Source organism: Rattus norvegicus, chromosome 2 (assembly GCF_021556685.1).
Source record: "Rattus norvegicus strain SHRSP/BbbUtx chromosome 2, alternate assembly SHRSP_T2T, whole genome shotgun sequence".
In the NCBI taxonomy this organism is placed as follows: Eukaryota; Metazoa; Chordata; class Mammalia; order Rodentia; family Muridae; genus Rattus; species Rattus norvegicus.
The window spans coordinates 24,919,715-24,937,869 of NC_141535.1; the positions used below are offsets into that span (position 1 = coordinate 24,919,715).

The 18,155-nt window shown below is 41.6% G+C and overlaps 1 protein-coding gene across 3 annotated transcripts in view; it reads right to left on the minus strand.

Annotated features, from left to right (window-relative positions):
- Rasgrf2 (RAS protein-specific guanine nucleotide-releasing factor 2) overlaps positions 1–18,155 on the minus strand; it is a 242,029-nt gene that overhangs the window by 117,438 nt on the left and 106,436 nt on the right. For all 3 annotated transcript variants that reach the window (NM_053721.3, XM_087614308.1, XM_087614302.1), the window contains 3 exon segments: positions 2,728–2,810; positions 17,256–17,392; positions 17,978–18,044. In NM_053721.3, coding sequence (NP_446173.2) covers positions 2,728–2,810; positions 17,256–17,392; positions 17,978–18,044 — 287 coding nt within the window.

Consider the following 18,155-nt stretch of genomic DNA (forward strand, 5'->3'; position numbering starts at 1 on the left):
CAGAGGGCCTGGCCCAGGGTAGCCTGCTGACTTCATTCGCATTATTGATTTTGGAAATATACTAGTGGGTCTTCGGAGGTTCGCTAAAGAGCCACACTGCTCTTTCATTTATGTACTACACGATCCTCAACCAACAGCAGCTTTCTGGCTCTTGAGTTCTCATTTATCAAAAGATCGGAGTGACTTTTTATGAACTAATCAGTCTCATGAAAGGGTTGAATAAAATAGTCATCTTTTTCTTTCACGTATCCCATCGAAATCTCCGTTTTCCAAAAAAGTAAAGGTCAGGTATTATTAAAGAAAGAAAGCCTCAGTCTGCCTGCCATTTAAAGGGATGTTTTCCCACAGCCGCTGTTTTGCGTTCTAACTGGTCTTGAGCTCTGCGTTGCCGTTTTCACTATAATTACTTTGTTGAAAACACTAGGAGGGAAGAATGCAGTTGCAGCCAGCATGAGATTAACTTAAACTAATTACAACACTGTCCTTCAAATTCACGACTGTATTCTCATTTTAAGAAAATAAACTCAATATTATCAAATTACTTCATTTTCTTTTATTACACCGACTAGGCTCTCCCACTATTTCCTAAGGGACCCCCAAGAAAGCCACAGTGTATCAACTTAAACCTCCAATGGCAAGAACAGCTCCTGTTTGGTAAACACACAAAGAGCCATCTTGAGGGATCAAAGCCGAATTGCCCATTATAATTGATGAGTTTGAAAAGGAAGCAAGTGTTTATCATGTCGTGCCAACAACAAGACATGGCTGTGTTGGGATGTTTTCCTCTTAACTCTGAAAAAAACGTTCATGGCCCCTCCCCTTCCTACCGCTCCAATGGCTTGTAGCCATGGAGACAGATGCACAGGGAAGCAGAATTGCTGGCCTTAAGCTCCGCAGCTCCTCTGAAGAAAACCAGTGAGGCTGGCAAATGGATAAATTATGAACCTTCTCTGTGTCTTAGGACTATAACAAGTGTGGCGGGGAAACCCTGGCCAGTCAGCAGGTCTCTCATTCCTATGTCGCTTCCAGAATTTCAAGGCAGAAACGTTCAGTCTATGTGAAAATGGTTCTGCAATGAGAGTGGGCAGATACCCTAACATGGGAGGGGACAGTAAATGTGTGTGGCACCAGCCCCAAGTGTCAGACACACAACTGAAGTTTTTGTTAACTTTGGAAGTCAAACAAAACGTGTAAGGGTCGATATGCAGTTGCCTTGGGTTCCACGGGCTTTGGACTTACCCACAGCACCTGACTAACCATTATGATTCTAAAGCACATGGACTCAAATACATATCGTATGTGAATTCAGAATCCTCACGTAAAAATTAATGAGAAAATCCTATAATTTAAACCCGACTTAATACCCCATACTTGTTCTGAATAGTCAGGTATTTTAATTAATTCAGAAAGAAATTTCCAAGTTGAAAACCTAGGAAATTAAATCCAAACAGTATCTTTGCTCTAGAATTTATAAACGGCCCTCTCTGAAATATTTTTAAAATGGACTAAAATGTAAGAGGCTATTTTTAAGTCTCATTCTAATAGTTTTCTGGTATTGCATTCTCTGCCTTCGTGTGATGTTCTGCCACACGGGGAGCACGCTAACACGACTCTGAAGCACTCCGTCATCCTTCTATAGGTAAGGTAGCAGTTTGTCTCAGCATGACAATTCAGACCTGAAAATATCCACACAGGAAAGCATGAAAGAAATGTTCTTATTTTCAAATAACTTTTAAAAAATATACAGCCAAGTTGTTTTTAAAGAAGACATTCTACTCTAAAAATGTGGAATGCAAGGGACTGGAGGGATAGCCCAGTGTTTAAGAGCACTGAGGCTCTTCCACAGGACCTAGGTTCCATTGCCAGCCTCCACATATCGGCTCGCAATGGCCTGAACTCCAGTCCCAGGGGAGCTGATGTCCTCTTCTGGCCTCCAAGTGCACTGCATGCATGTGGTACACAGACACACATGCAGACGAATACCCATTCACAGACATTTAAAACGTGAACGCAATGTGGAACAAACACAACCAAAGATAAAATGAGAATAAAAGACAATTCCTTCCCCAGTTTCTAAGTTTGAAAATGAATACAATCCCACATGCTCAAGACTGTTGACACAGGGCTCTGACATGCATAGTTGGTAGCTATTGGTATAATTCCTCATTCTAAACTCTGACGTCCTAGTGATCCATTTAAGCTACAGGACTTGCTTTTTTGGAGAATGGGACAAGATGGCAGCCTGAGCAATGGCCTCTGAGCAAAGCCAGACACATGCAGTAAGCAGATGGTGCCATAGTCATGACAGCTGATGTCCGTCAGGCGTGGTGAATGTCTGAACCTGGCTCTACAGCCAAGTCTGAGTGAGAGGATTCGTACTCACTGCGACAACGGCAATAACCCAGCCACACCTTCATCTACCCCCTGACCTTGAGCAGTGTTTAACACTGAACTTGAGCATCTTGACAGGATTTTTGTCCTGAATAAGGGTATATGTTAATACTGTGAAAACACATCCCAGTGCTAGCTGCCCATGTGCTGTGAATCTGAAAAGGCATTTGATACCAGCTATTGCTAGTTATAGGATTCAACATGAGTTACTTCATGTCTGACACAATGTACGCTCCCCAGAAGAGTTCGTGAATCCTCCGGGCTACGTTCAAGGGTTCTCGTTCTCTGATGATCTGATCTTGATTAAAATGGCAGGGAGAGGATTTCTGCACTTACTTTATCATATGGGGCACAGTAACTTTAGAATTCTCTTCGAAGACTATAGTCATCAATCCATTGCATCGGATATTGTCCACGCACTGTGAAATAATACATTTTTAAAAGGTAATTAAAACCCACATGAAAAGGCAGGCAAGTCATAGATTCCAAAAAGTCAAGTGGATTCCTCATCTGTGTATTTGACACACACACACACACACACACACACACACACACACACACGGAGGAAGGGAGAGAGAGAGGGAGAGAGAGGGGGGAGCAGATAGGTGGTACATGTTTCTAAGCTAATTTAATACTATGTACATAATCAGCCAAATGCATGACAAATACCAGTGGATAGATATAAAAGCCATATTTTTCCAGAGTGACAATTATTATTACTTTATTCATGGAGCTAAGGAATCAAACAACTCAGGACCTTGCACACACTAGGTAAGACCTATCCCCCAGATCTGCAGTTTCTTAGAATTCTGAGTCACAATGTCACTCTGACGAATTCTGTGTCTGCACAAACACTAACTGGGAGATTTGTACCTTCTGCCCTGGCTACACTCATTTCTGCCACCAAGGGCAATCGGAGTAGCCAGATTGTAACTGGCATTTTGGATGGAGGTCTCTCTCACTAGCAAGCTCTGAGCCCACTTCTCAGGTGCCTTTCTGCCAATGAATTCCGACATTGACTAGTTTGTTTCTGTTGGCACCACGTTGGGTGGGTGAGGGGGCAGAGTGTGATGTCTTGTGTTTCTGCACACTTAACACTCTGTAACCACTTTTTCTGTTTTCTAAGAGAACTTGGGAATTTGGGTTAATTCCCCATTTTATGTGCGTATATGCCCTATTTATTTCAAGCCTTCTTCTGAAAAACTCATTCTGAATTATAAATCTTCCTTTTGGAGACTATAACTAAAACTGAGAAGTACACAAATTTTCAATGATACCATTGTTTTGATTAAATTAAAGTCCATGACTGTAATTAAACGGTGTATAGAATGCCATTACATCATGACCTCACATAGGTCTTAATTTCATGGCCTAACCTGAGTCACAATGCCAGACGAAAGGATGATGCATATAAGAGATTAGACCATTGATTGTCATAAGCCATTTTCATGTTTGTTTTTCTTTCAAAGGTTGCTTTCCTCAATGCTTATGTTATCATTTAAGATACCAGGAAAAGAAAGAATTCACGCTGAAGAAAATGAAGCTTTCCTTATGCATTTCCTTAAACTACAACACTGGAAATAACCTTGAGTTATGTTTCCTCACACAAATCCTTATTTAGCTATGAATGTGCTTATAGGTGAATTTAGGCTCCACCTAACCCCTACAAGGTTGATGCTAAGAATAATATAGAAGACAAGTCAAGATAAGCCAGGGCTTCATGTCTAAACACTTGCTGTAAGAAACCCTCAAAATAAAAGGGTTATGGGGCACCAACCCAAAGATATACACACCAAAAAATACAGAAATCACACATTCTCAGAATTCCCACTGGAATTCTAGTCCAAGTCAGAGGGGGAAAGTAGCTTCTCATAAAGAAAATATTATATAATGTTGACTTTAGAAACACCTTCAAATGAACACCCTTGTGCTAGACTCCAGAGAATATGGTCCAGAGGTGGCTTCTGTCTATGGAGCTGATTCCAAACATAGGACTCATACTCTCAGGCCACTCCTCATCAGGGGTGGAATGAGTGCTGTTACACATCTAATTCACATAAAGCTTAGGCCATAAGAAAGTGAAAACATCCTGCCCCCAAGTCTTGGACAGCAGCATGGCACATGCCCAGTTTTGAAGGGTTTCCACCAGTGAGACAAATTGCTGTAGGTTAGAATCCCCTTGGACCTGAAACATGATGACACGACCTTTATGGGAGTTCCCAGGGCCAGGTGGCGATGTGTGTTGGTGACCCCCGTGCACAGTTCATAATAAAGGTGAGCACAGGAACAGTAGGAGATGGCTAGAGTCAGGCAATAGGAAAGAGAATCTTGAATCTGGGCTTTTATCCTGAAGGCTTATGGGAAGCCATTGAGTGCTTCTAAGCATTCCTTTTTGTTGGGTGATCTAAACTGGGCTCATGCAGATATTCTTTATAAGGGGTTAGGGGAAATCAAAGACCCCATGGGGTCATTAGAACAACAATCTGAGTTGATAAAGGAAATGATTTGTGCTTCCCAGGTGATGAACTGTGGAAACGAAAAGCTAGATATTTTGAAGAAAATGAAAGAGACTACTTATAGCATAGTAAGAAAACAAGAAGAAGGGGTTGGGGATTTAGCTCAGTGGTAGAGTGCTTGCCTAGCAAGCTCAAGGCCCTGGGTTCGGTCCCCAGCTCCGGAAAAAAAAATCAAGAAGAAAACAATGATAAAAATCAAAGATGACCTTACTGTAAGGATAATTCAATTTTTTCTGATGCCAGTGATGAGTTTAACACAAACCAGCCTACCCATTAAATTTTCCAGAACAACAAGAAGTTGCATTCAATATAAATCCTGGGATCTTTACAAAATGGGTGCTTATTAAATACTTACTATAAACTGGACTAAGAGCTAAAATACTCTGATAAAAGCACCACTGTGGAGAATGGTTTATTGTGGCTCACAATCTAAGACACAGTCCACCATGTTTGGGGAAGTCAAGATATCAAGAGTTTGAAGACTGTGGATGGCTCTGTTGCATTCACACTCAGGGAGCAGGCAAAGGATGAGTTGAGCCAGTGCTCAGCTCTCTCCCTCCCTCTTTACCTCCCTCCCTCCCTCCCCCACTTCTTCCACCACTCCTACCTCCCCCTCCCTTCCTTCCACCAATGCTTACAGTCCAGGCTCCTCTGCCTAGCGAACTGTCCTGTCCATGATTAAAACGGGTCTTCCTTCCCCAATTAACGAAGCTAAGCCTCACAGGTATAAGCAGAGGCCCATTTCCCAACTGATTCTAACATCTGTCAAGTTGACAGCACTAGCTGTTACAGTGCACTGTTTCAAATTCATTTCTCAATAGACCACAGGGGTGGAGGTTAGCACTTATTATCTCATCAAGCTGTGAATCCTGGCACAGGGTAATCAAGAAAGGGTTTTGTGGTAAGAGGCTGAAAATAGCCAGGGAGAAGAAGGAGAGATCTTCCCTTTCCTCCAATGACCTTTCCAACAGCTTCCTTCTCTCCAGTGTCCCTGACCTACAATGAGGATGCTACTTGAGTAGAAAACACAGGAAGCAGGAGAGTGGATACGGCGTGGGTGACTTCTGTAACAAGCAGCCACATACCCTCATTTTCTTTTTAATATTCTAAGCAACTTGCATAATTACATAAACACCAGCTCTCACAATGATTGTGCAAGCAAGCAAGCACAGAGCTGAGGCCACCATCACACACATCGGCCTAGTGTTGCCCATAGTCCCACAGAGGCTACATTCTACTCAAGTAGAACCCAGTCGAAAAGAAACAAGAAAAAGATGAGACTGAAGTCACACACTTATGTCTCAAAGAAACAGCTACACCTCCTTCAAAAGAGGTGGAAGAAGCAGATTCAACCCCAGTTTTTAGGGATTGATAACTCCATTCCCTACAGAACACAGGGACTGGGTGAGTCTGAGTCTGGACAGCCAGGAAATAGATCCTTGGAGAAGAGCTCAAAGGGCACCTGTCATAGGCAGGGCCAAGTTGGAAAATAAGAGAGGGGCAGAGTGTTCCTGAACCCCACACAAGCTGGGAAGAGAAGCCAGGTCATCAGAGGGCAACCCTGCAGACTGAGTGCCCTTTCTCTCTTCCTGGAGACCAGACAAAAGGTTCTCACTCCCACTTCTTGAAATAAGAAACAAGAAGTTAGGGGTCTTAAGACTATTCTGCATAGATCCCTTGCCTAGGAAACAGATCTGTTTCTATAGAAACCAAAGGAGATGTGATGTGTGGTCACTGTACCAAAGGCGAGAGATGGTACCACTCCAAGGAGCCAAATGGAGTTACTTTTCCATCCTCAGCATAAGAACAAGCTGTCTTCCCTCCGTCTCACTGGTCCAGGTAGAGTTAGTTACCCAGGACCACGGAAGACTTTACAGACTGACTCAAAAGACGCACAGGGAAAAACAACAGCAGTCAGACAGTGCTACAAAAATCTTTGAAACAGGAGCTGCGCCTTTCTTTTCCGCCTCTGAAACGCCATACGTCAGACTGCTTCTTTTTTGGCTGAAATCAATTTAATTTCTTAAGAAACATATAGTTCTATAAGAAGAGATTAAAGGGGAGCATAATATCCAAAAGTTGCCACAAGAAGACGTTAAGAGTTTTTAGCTATTTAATTAAATTACTCCTCATCGTAAAAGTAGAATGCGAGTCTCTTCCTACTTTTCTTAACTCTGTCCCTTCACATAGGAGTGAGTGCATATTTTGGAAATTAGGAGATATAAACAGAAGGAGAATATAGATATTTGTCATCTTAAAGTTTTATTTTTATTTCACTTTGAAGGTTTATTTGTCTTTATTTATGTGTATGAGGGTTTTGTGTACAACGTGCCTAAGTGTACTGCATGCTTTCCTGGTGCCTGCAGAGCCCAGAAGAGGGCATCATATTCCCTAGCACTGGACTTACGCAGTTGCTAGCCACTATGTGAGTGCTGAGAACTGAGTCCTCTTTACTATGTGAGTGCTGAGAACTGAGTCCTCTTTACTATGTGAGTGCTGAGAACTGAGTCCTCTTTACTATGTGAGTGCTGAGAACTGTGTCCTCTTCCCCTGCAAGAGCAATGTGAGCTCTTAACCGTGGAGCCATCTCTCCAGCCCTGTATTTTTTTTTTAATTTTTATTTATGATATATTTCAACTATCTAGAAAAAACAAGACCTCCATATGCCAGTCACTAAAACTGAACTCCTATTGATGCATTCGAGTATCTGTAGGGCATTTTTTGTCTTTTAAGGATATAACACACAATAAGCAGAGCAGAAGCCTCTTTATTCTTCCATTCCTCTAGGCTTCTCCCACTTGGACGTAAGCACCGTGTTGAGCTAATTGAACCTTCTCTGTCTTAGTGATGAAACACACAACCAAAAGCAAAGAAAAAAGAAAAGAAAAGGGAAGGGTTCGTGTTGATTACATTTGCACATCACAGTCTATCACTGAAGGAAGTTAGAACAGGAGCTCAAGGCAGGAACCAGGAAGCAGGAGCTGATGCAGAGTCCACAGTGGGACGTCGCTTACCCTTTGCAGTAGAACATTGTTTGACCCCATGGCCTTCCTTCTTGGACAACTCAGAACCACCTGCCAAGGGGCTTCACCACCCTTCCCACATCAACCATTCATCAATAAAATGCCCTACAGGCTTGCTTTCAAACAATCTGTATGAAGCCATTTTCCCAGTTAAGGTTCTTCTATCCTATGGCCAGTTGACAAAAACAAAACAAAACAACAAGCAAAACACTCACTTGTTCTTGCCTCCTTTTTAAATATTGCTTCTATTTCAGCGTGCATTACAGTATACACTATCATCTGTAGTTTTAAAATTCACAAAGATGTTTGCCTTCTTCCCCCTTCATTGCTTTGAGATTTATTTCCATTCATCTGTATTGCTTACTGATTCATTTTAACTGCTATGCACCCTACGGTCTGAGCAGACCTGCTCGCACAGTTAAGAGTTTTACATTTTTGGCTATAACAAAAATACAACTAAGTTTACAGATTGCTGACTCTGGAAATGTTTCTACTACTCCAACTTTTAGCTGCTCAGAGTAATTTTAAGATTTGTCTTTTCGGGGCTGGAGAGATGGCTCAGTGGTTAGGAGCACTGACTGCTCTTCCAGAGGTCCTGAGTTCAAATCCCAGCAACCACATGGTGGCTCACAACCATCTGTAATGAGATCTGATGCCCTCTTCTGGTGTGTCTGAAGACAGCTACAGTGTACTCATATATAATGAATAAATATATTTAAAAAAAAAAAAAGATTTGTCTTTTCGTATTTGACCTTCAGATTTGCCTCACTGTCTAGATGAGAATCTACTTGAGAATAAAGGCTCAGAGCCCGGCATACGGCTTCCATCTGATGTGTCCTACCTTTCTTTTTTCTTTATAAAGATCCCTACTCATCTTCACTTTGAGGATGACGTTTTCCTTTTCTCTAGTCTTTCTAACCCTCTCCCAAACCTTCAGTGCTGGTCTCCGTTGTCGAGTCTGTTGGCTGGCTTGCCTGTACTCTACAGTTTTCTTACGTGTTACCAGCCTTTGACCCTCCTATCAGCCATGACTAATCTACTGTCTTTAAGGAATTTCCCAAGATTTGTAATTCGATGTTTGTAGTTTCCATTTAAGACTATTTATTAGGGGGGTTGGGGATTTAGCTCAGTGGTAGAGCGCTTGCCTAGGAAGCACAAGGCCCTGGGTTCGGTCCCCAGCTCCGAAAAAAAGAACAAAAAAAAAAAAAGACTATTTATTAGGGGTGGGGCTGGGTGTTGGAGAGCAGTTGGGGACACCCATTGCTCTTCCAGAGAACTCAGGTTCAATTCCCAGCATCCACATGGCCGCTCACAACTTCCCATAACTCCAGTTCCAAGGGATGCAACATCCTCACACAGACATACATTCAGGCATAACACCAATGCACATAAAATAACATAAATAGATCATTTTAAAAAAGATGACCTATTCAGTTCCTTGATGACCTGGCCTTGTCGTCTTAAGGCAGTGATGGATTTCCTCCTACAGCTCCCCTCCATCTAGGTTCCTTTCTTCCATTGTTTTACTGTGTTTTAATCATTTTTAGTTTATAGTCCTAGTGGAATTATCCACACTGTTATCTAAAGTTCATTCAAAGTGCCCTGTGCTCCCTAGAGATATTTACCCCTCGGGTTTGCGATTTATTTATTTATTTATTTAATTTCAACTTATGTCACAAACCAGGTGCTGCCGAGAGAGTAGATGGAGATTGGCTTCCACAATTCTCTGGGGATTTCAGCAATCAATAATTTCTCAGCTTGGGATTTTTGTGCCATTAAATTCTATTTCCATAAGCCAGACTTATATTGTCAGGATCTGCTCCAAAGGACAAATGCCTTATTTCTTTCTGTGTCAATGGGTGAAAAACTTTAAGTTCTTGTCTTGCAAAAGAGGTAGCTTCCAGTGCCCAGGCTTTGCACAGGGATCCTGATTACTTTCATCAGTCTTGGGGTTTCTCTCACCCTATTTCTGTGTTAATTCTCCTGGGACAAAGGCCAACCTCCATCTATAGCCACTCCCCAGGCGCTAGGTCTTTAGAGGACAAGCTTTCAGATCTCTTACTTCTTGTGATTAGATATTTCTCTTCCTACCTGTATGTATCACCTACGTGTGACATTTATTTATGTTACTGAATTTATGTATTAAACATTTCTGTTCTATGGCTGGACCTGAATCTGTCTTATTCTCCATATTTCCAGGGCTGCCACTTGACATAAAAGTTATGTGACAATTTCAGATATCTCATTCCAAGGTCAGGTCTCACTTATAAATCTTTGGAGTTCACTGTGTAGAGTATTAAAGTTGTTGTCAACAGGAATGAAAAGAAACATTCATTTACCTTCAAGTTTCAAAAATAAAAATCAAGATATACAGGTAGTCAGAAGCATAGCTCAAAAGTGCATATGTGCTCAAATAGTGACATTTCAGTTATGAGAAAGGTCTTTGACACATGCTACACAATGTTCAACTATCTGTGGGATAAGTAGAAGACAGGTAGATAGATGCTAGATAGATGGTAGGTAGCCATGATAGATAATAGATGATGGATGGATGGATGGATGGATGGATGGGTGGATGGATGGATGGACAGGTGGACGGACAGATGGACAGACAGATAATAGATAGACAGACAGATAGATAGACAGATCATGTCATAACAAAGGAAGAGTTTTTAATCCACTCTACCTCAGCCAGTTTTCAGCTTTTATCTTACTTCTATTTAGGACTTTGAATAACACAACAAGGCACCATTTTAGACAAAACTAGACTACAATAGAATTTGCCCATGCAAGTTTATATATAAAAATAATTGAAGTGGAAGGTGCGTTACAAACAACAGACCTCTTGTATCTTTAGATTCAATATCCATGTTCCAGTAAACTATGGCTGAGAAATACTGAAGGGAAATCTCATAGAGATGAAAATATGCAACACAGATAGCTTTGTTCTTTCCTTCCATTACTCCCTAAACAATGTAGTCTAGCAATGATGAAGCAGCTGATAGTATTGCTTGAAGCATTGTTTCAGGTGTTGTCAAAGATCTAAAGATGATGATTTAAAGGATGCAGGAGACTCTGTGCAGTTCGTGTGCAAATATTTCAAGGAACTTGAGCATCCCTAGATGTTGGCATCCTCTGGAACCTAGAGTTGATCAGTCCCAAGGGTGCTGAAGGAAAGGAACTTAATTATTATGAAGCATGTATCTTAGGTGTTGGTGAGAAATGACTGTGTCTGAGGAAAATGAGTACAGCTTTCTAACTTAGAATAAATGTGCGAAAAATAAGCGGGGTGTCAGATGCCTTTATCATCTTGAATTTGTTTGAATTACAATAAACCTTGAAATTAATAGGATAATAGAAGTGGTCCCGTGCAGCTTAATTTATTAAAAATGTTTTAATTTATTTTGTGTATGTGTGTGTATGTGTGTGTGTGTGTGTGTGTGAGAGAGAGAGAGAGAGAGAGAGAGAGAGAGAGAGAGAGAAAGAGAGAGAGAGAACATGTGTAGATGCCATAGCCCATCCAAATGTGAAGGTCCTAAGACAAATTGCAGGAATCAGTTCTCTCCTTCCCCCACGTGGGTCCCTTGCATCAAACTCAGTTTGTTAGGCTTGGCAGCAGTGCCATTACCCACTGAGCCATCTTGCTTGCCTTTAATCAGCCTGTGACTAGGGTCTGTGTGAAAACAGATCAATTCACAAAACAAACAAACAAAACGAGGACATGTATGTGTTGATGGACAGCCTATGCATAACGCATTTGGATACTGATGCGTTTGGAGAAATGTTAATGGGTTTTGCTTTGGGTTCACCGGACCTGCTCACAGGTCAATGTTCTACCGTGGGATACTATGCCATCACATTGTTTTGGATTCTCAATGCTTACAGGTAGTAGAAAGAAGTGTTTGAGCCCACTGTTCTTTGAATTCACCATTTTTATGTTAAAATACAAAATTGACTTCAGGGTAGCTATTTTAAGAAGGACAGCATGACCAGTGTACTATAAATTTTCCACGTAGAAAAAATTGTCCAAACTTTGGCCCAAAATGTAGAATTTCTGCCCAAGCCAAGAAGTTGGGAGAATTTTAATTCTGCATTTTAGTTAATTTTCATAATTACTTGAAAATCTGTTCAATGTGCTATTATGCATCTGAGGGAGACAGGCAGCAATGAGCACGCCACACTGAATGAATGGTCAACTCTTTGTCTCAAGTCCTTCCCTATAAATAGATGAAGAAGGGGGGAGAATTATTGGTTGAGACCATTAGCTATTTGCATGTTTTGTCGGAGGCGCCAACAGTTAATTATGGCCTTACTGGTGTAACTAGAGGTATAATTAATCATTCAAGTAATTGTTCCTCCTTAAAATTACAGCTTTGGGTGCAGAGACCTGGCAAAGCTGAAAGTCTTAGGTTTTGTAGAGTTCCTTCTGTGACAGTGGGACCAGCTCCCTTACGGAGAACTGCTTGACTGTCTTAAATAAGACCCATGTGCGATTAGTGCCACACTAGAGTCTAGCACTGTAGCTTCAAATCAAGCCATGGGAAAACTAAGGTGCAGCCATGTAAAAGACAAAATAACAATAGACTTTATTCATAATCTGAATTGAAAGAAGATACTAGTCTCTCTAGTCTGTAAAGAAGGTTCTAGTGAATTAGTGTTCAGTTGGTATAAACAAGGAAGAAGTTGGCATAGTGGGAAATGGCAATCTCTTGAGTAATTACAAAGATGTAAATTAGAATGACTGGAAGGCAAAACCCAATTTTCCATTAAGTGGAAGACGTGGTGATATGCCATGGCTAGCATTTGGCAGGACATAGTGATGGGAATGTACTCATGGCACAAAGAGCAATGCCTTGCTTTGGAGAGAGGGGTGATATTGGGCATTGAACCCAGGACATCACAGTTGGAGGCAGGTACTCTGCTTATACCCCCATTCTTTTCTGCAGCTGACTTACATCTTTCCCAAAGGAAATGTGAAATGTGGCCAAGCATGAATCATTAACTGAAATCATTAAAATTATTGTGGCCTCAATACCAACCTTACACTCTTTGGGGGAATGTATCAGGGAAGAACCTTTAGGTGGGGAGATATCTTTTTACAAAGTTAGCAGCATATTACTGGGAAATAGCACACATATTTAATGTTCAATGTCTTCAAAGAAGGTATAAAAATGGTAAATTAATGTGATAGGGTGTATATGTATGTATTGTGTATACACACACAGTTGCTTAAAAATAGATGTGGAAATTACAGGAATATAGAGGGAAATGAGGCAAAAATAATAAAAAATAATAATTCACTGAAGCCAAACTATGAAATCATTTTTGAATGAATTTTGGGGGCTTTAGAGATAGAGTTCATTTTGGGGGACAGAGGTCCTGTAATGTATAGAACAGAAGTGATCTAAAGGGCTTGTTAAGTCTAGAGCATTTCAAATGTCATCTAGGATTTACATTCTCAATGCAGCATTTGAACAAAATTCCTTAGTAATGCTAACATAGGCAGTGTGTAGGAAACACCTGTGGCAAGCATCTTGGTATGCTGCAGGTTGGGAATATTTCTAGTTCATCTTTGTGGCCATGTTTTCCCACACACACAATCAAATATTAAAGAGGACTTTTTCAAGCATGTAGTAGACCCTTCCAGTTAATAATAAATATGTTCAGCTATACTCGTGAGGCCAAACAAACTCCATGAATGTGTATGTGATTTCTCCCATAAAATGAATATGCTTGGGCAAAGCCTGAGTTCAATTGAGATATGGCCATGCAGGCTGTAGGTTGAGCTAAATCAATAACAAAACATTCAGTACCCACTACTTGATGTTCAAACTCCACCCCAAGATTAAAAAGCGTCTCAAGACACTCACTGCCCTAACTGGCTGCAGCAGAACTTCACACAAGACCCCTCCATGCTCTTTGTATGCTTTCTTCAGTTGGCTTCCGGGATGCCACAAAACCTTGACCATCCTTCTACTATCTTTGTGGCTCCTTCTTGGTCATCTCTGCTGTTCCTTCTGGCTTCTTTTTCAGGGCAGGCCCATCTTCTCACACCTATCCACATTCTCCCATGGTGATTTCAACAGTCTCAGCGCCAACTTACAGCACCTGAATGATGTAGATTCTGTACCCAGAATATGTCTCCTAAAGCCCAAGCTCTCATGTGCCCTACTTGCTTGACCCCTCTCAAATATCTATTGGTCTTCACAGACTCAACATATCTGAAAGTAAGCCCACATTCACCCACAAAATCTTGCCCCAGCAGCCTTCCCATCTCAGTTATTGACAAGTCAATTCCTGGGTTTGCTTAGGCCATAAACCCTCATATTCCCTGACTCATTATTTCTTCTCTCTTCCATGATAAAACTCCTCTGCCCTTCCTTCAGAATGAACGCAGAGCAGAAGCCCTGTGCCCAGTCCTATTGCTGCCAGACTGTGTTTAATGCACCTCTCTGGTGACTGTAGGAGCATTCTCCTTTACCTCCCCCCTTTGTGCCAACTGGTTGACCAGCTCAGTCTGCTCTCTCCACAATGCCTGTAGTGACCTTCCAAGGCCTAAATTAAATGCCATAATCTGTGTGCTCAAGTCCCTTAATAGCGTTCATCTGACCTGAAGTACAAATTAAAGCCTTTCCCCTGCCATGGACTGAATCCCGGATCTAGCCCTATGACACCTTACTAGGACCATGCTCTGCCGTCCGGTCACACTGGCTTTCATGGCAGTCCTTAAAACACAGCATCCTTTTGCTTTAGAGTCCTTGTAATCACGGCTTCTTCTTTCTGGAAATCATGTCATCTCATGTACACATGCTATTCCCATTCACTACATTTACTTTTTTTTTTTAAGTGTTTTGTTTTGCTGCTGTGGTGTGTGTGTGTGTGTGTGTGTGTGTGTGTGTGTGTGTGTGTGTGTTCTTAAAAAGGAATGTAATCAATATAAGGGAAGTTCTTGTTGCTGTCTCCTTTTTTTCTTATTTTATATCACAGTGGCCTAGAATAGCACTTGGCATAGTAACACTGCATAAATATGTTCTCTGAAAGAATAGAACTGTAAGGTCACATGGTGACAGGCATCATTGAAGACAGTCATTTCCTGTGTTAATTTCATTTCTACCCAAAGAGATATAACTCTCTAGTAATTTTCTTTAACTGTTGATAAAATCTAGCATAATTTTTTTACTAAGGAACAGAGTTGCTATTGCACCTGGAGGAAAAAGGAGGAAGTTGAACACTTTTGCCTTGAACCATAGTCTAGAAAGAAGGTCTCACTTGAATGTCTCTAGCAGGCAAAAATTTAAGACCTATCTGTTTAAAAACCAAGCATGGAATCATTCCTGGGCTCCAGGGGTATTTCCCACATGCCCAAATAGGCACTGTAGGGAAGGTTGGAGATTATGATGATTAACTTGGAATCTTAAGTGCCCTAGTTACACAATAAAAGAAAGATTGAAGCAGCTGGGAAAACATCTGGCTGTTCTTCCTCTTTCCATCTTTCTATACTTTTGGCTTCATGATTCTATCAAATTAAAGGCACTCAGTGAGTTACTTCCTTTCCTGCCCTAAGAATCACTCTTATTACCATATGTCCATATCTGAGTAAGACCTGGCTGCATACAGCAATTCCTCAGTAAATCTTTGAATAACCAATGAATGATCCAGAGTTAAATAAGATTCTTTACAAATTGGAGAGGCTTAGTGTAGTATCAACATAGGTTTGAGGTAGTAAAAGTATTAATTAACCAAGTGATTTTGCTCAAAAAATTATTTAAGATCTCGTGTTTTTATCCATTTGAGAGCTAGAAAAGAGATAGCTTCTCTTCTATTTACCCCCCACCAAAGCAGTCTGAGAGGTAGACAGGTAGCCCATGCAGGGTGTTAAGGACCAAAGGAAGATCTGACTGAGGTCTGAGTACCAGCTCCATGCAGTTGCATGACAAAGGTGGATTTCCTAACCCACAGTTCTGACCTGCACAGTGAAGGAGCCGAAGGCCTGATATTTATGCGGACTTCTGTTCCCATCTTTTGAAAAATTGCTATGAATTCCTCAGAAAAAAAGGAATGTCTTTGCCATTTGCCCTAGTCTTCAAATGACAACTTTTGGATATTAACTAACGATTTTATCTATTAACTAATTAGTTTAGAAATGAGTTCTTGCGTAATTGCATAGGTTGGTCTGGGATTCTTAGATTCAAGCAACCCTCCTGTCTTATTATAACCCTTTCCCCACATTGGTAAATGGAGCCAAAATCCATATGGATCATGAATCAAGTCCAGCTGTGACTGGTTTGACATGCTTCCACGTGACGTCGCTGCCTGGATAAATGCACTGGTTTCCTGCCTGATCCTTGCAGACTCAGGAGGACAAGCCATCCAGCTCCCTAATTTCTTCTATGCGAAATGCAGAAAGTTGTTTCCAGATTTCATCCTAAAGATGATGTCTCCCTTGGCTCTTTACTTTGCAGATTTTTACCACAGCCCTTGATAGCTGCTTCTGTATTCTCTCATCATTTTTCTACATCAGAAATAGACATGCAAAAAATACCATTGGAGTTACTGGAAAAGAAATCACTAGCAGGACAATTTCAACATTGTTCCTGTTGAACAGCTCAGCTCAATAGAGCTGTAGCTAGGATAGAAGGCTTGGGAGCTACAGTGCAATTACATTTTTTAAAATAGTAGAGAACAAAACCTAACATCAGAATTAGATAAAACAATAAACAGACAGAAAAGGGTCCAAGAGAAGGTGCAGGAAACAGACCCACTTGTTCATTCTCTCAGGCATCCTATAAAAACACTAAACTGGAAGCCATTTGTGTCTGCAGAGGACCTGGTGTAGACCCATCCAGGCCCTGTGCACTCTGCACGTCTCTGTGAGTTCCTAAGAGCCTTGTTCGTGTTGACTCATAGGGCCTTGTATTCTGGGTGTCCTCCATTCCCCTCTGTCTCTTACACTCTTTCTGCCTCCTCTCCTCTTCCCTGAGCCCTGAGGGGAGGGATTGGATAAAGGTAGGCCATTTAGAGCTGAGCGTTCCAAGGTCTCTCACTATCTATCTAACATCTGGCTGTGGGTCTCCATTTGTTTCCATCTGCTGCAGGAGGAAGCTTCTCTGACAATGGCCGAGCAAAGCCCTGATCATATTTACTGTATTTTAAGTTAAATACCAGCAAAGAGAGAACAACAAAATGCTAACAGCCCATCAAACTGAATCAACGGTGCCAGTAAGCTCAGCAATGTAGAGACACACATGATTCTAGAAGTCTTCACTAAATGTTTCTGCCGACCATTCTTTTTTTAAAAAGATCAGAAAATAAATCTGCTCATTACCTGGCTGATGTCGCTCATCCAGGCAGCCTTCTCCTGGCGCGAAGGTGCTAGCAAGACCACAGTGAACGGGGCAGCATCAGGAGGCTCCACGACAATTTTAAAATCCAGATGTCCGAACATGTGACCAGGACCTTTGGCTTCAGCACACACAAACCAAACGATCGCATGTGAGTGCAAGAGACGTGAACAGTGACTCCTCCCATCTGGCCTTACAAACTCGGGACCCACATGCATTTGAGTCCAACCTCTCATTCCAGCACCGTGCTTCCAGGGCATGCAGAAGGAAGGCCTTTCTCATAAGCTGGTGAAGAGCTGGGGGCAGAAGGAACCTCAAAACTAACCTTCCCGGTTGCGTTTATTTTCATTTCTATCATATATAGAAATCCTGATTTAATTCAAACCCCCTTTCTTTCTTTGACTGCCCATGAAAAGGCTCTATCATGAGGCAAACTCTGCAGAGCATTAGTTCTCACAGACCGTTTATCAAGCTCTCAGGTTAAACAGCAAATTTACCCGGGCATTTCTTCCGCCTCCACAGACAGCCCTTCTTAGCTCTACAAGGTGAAGATCTGGGGTTGGGGATTTAGCTCAATGGTAGAGCGCTTGCCTAGCAAGCGCAAGGCCCTGGGTTCAGTCCCCAGCTCCGGAAAAAAAAAAAGATGAAGATCTACAGAAGTTTACTATTTTATTCCAACTGTTCCGAGAGATGGGATATCACCTACTGTCATCATCACTTGTGTCCGGCTCCTCGATCAACGTACACTGAATGAGGGAGAGAACCCCACCTGTCTGGAACCAAATGGATTAGAGATTAGAGAAGTTCTGCTTTGTAAACTTGACATTCAGGTTGCCATGGGGATGGCAGCTCTGCCTCATAAATAATTTCCCACGGAGTTCAAA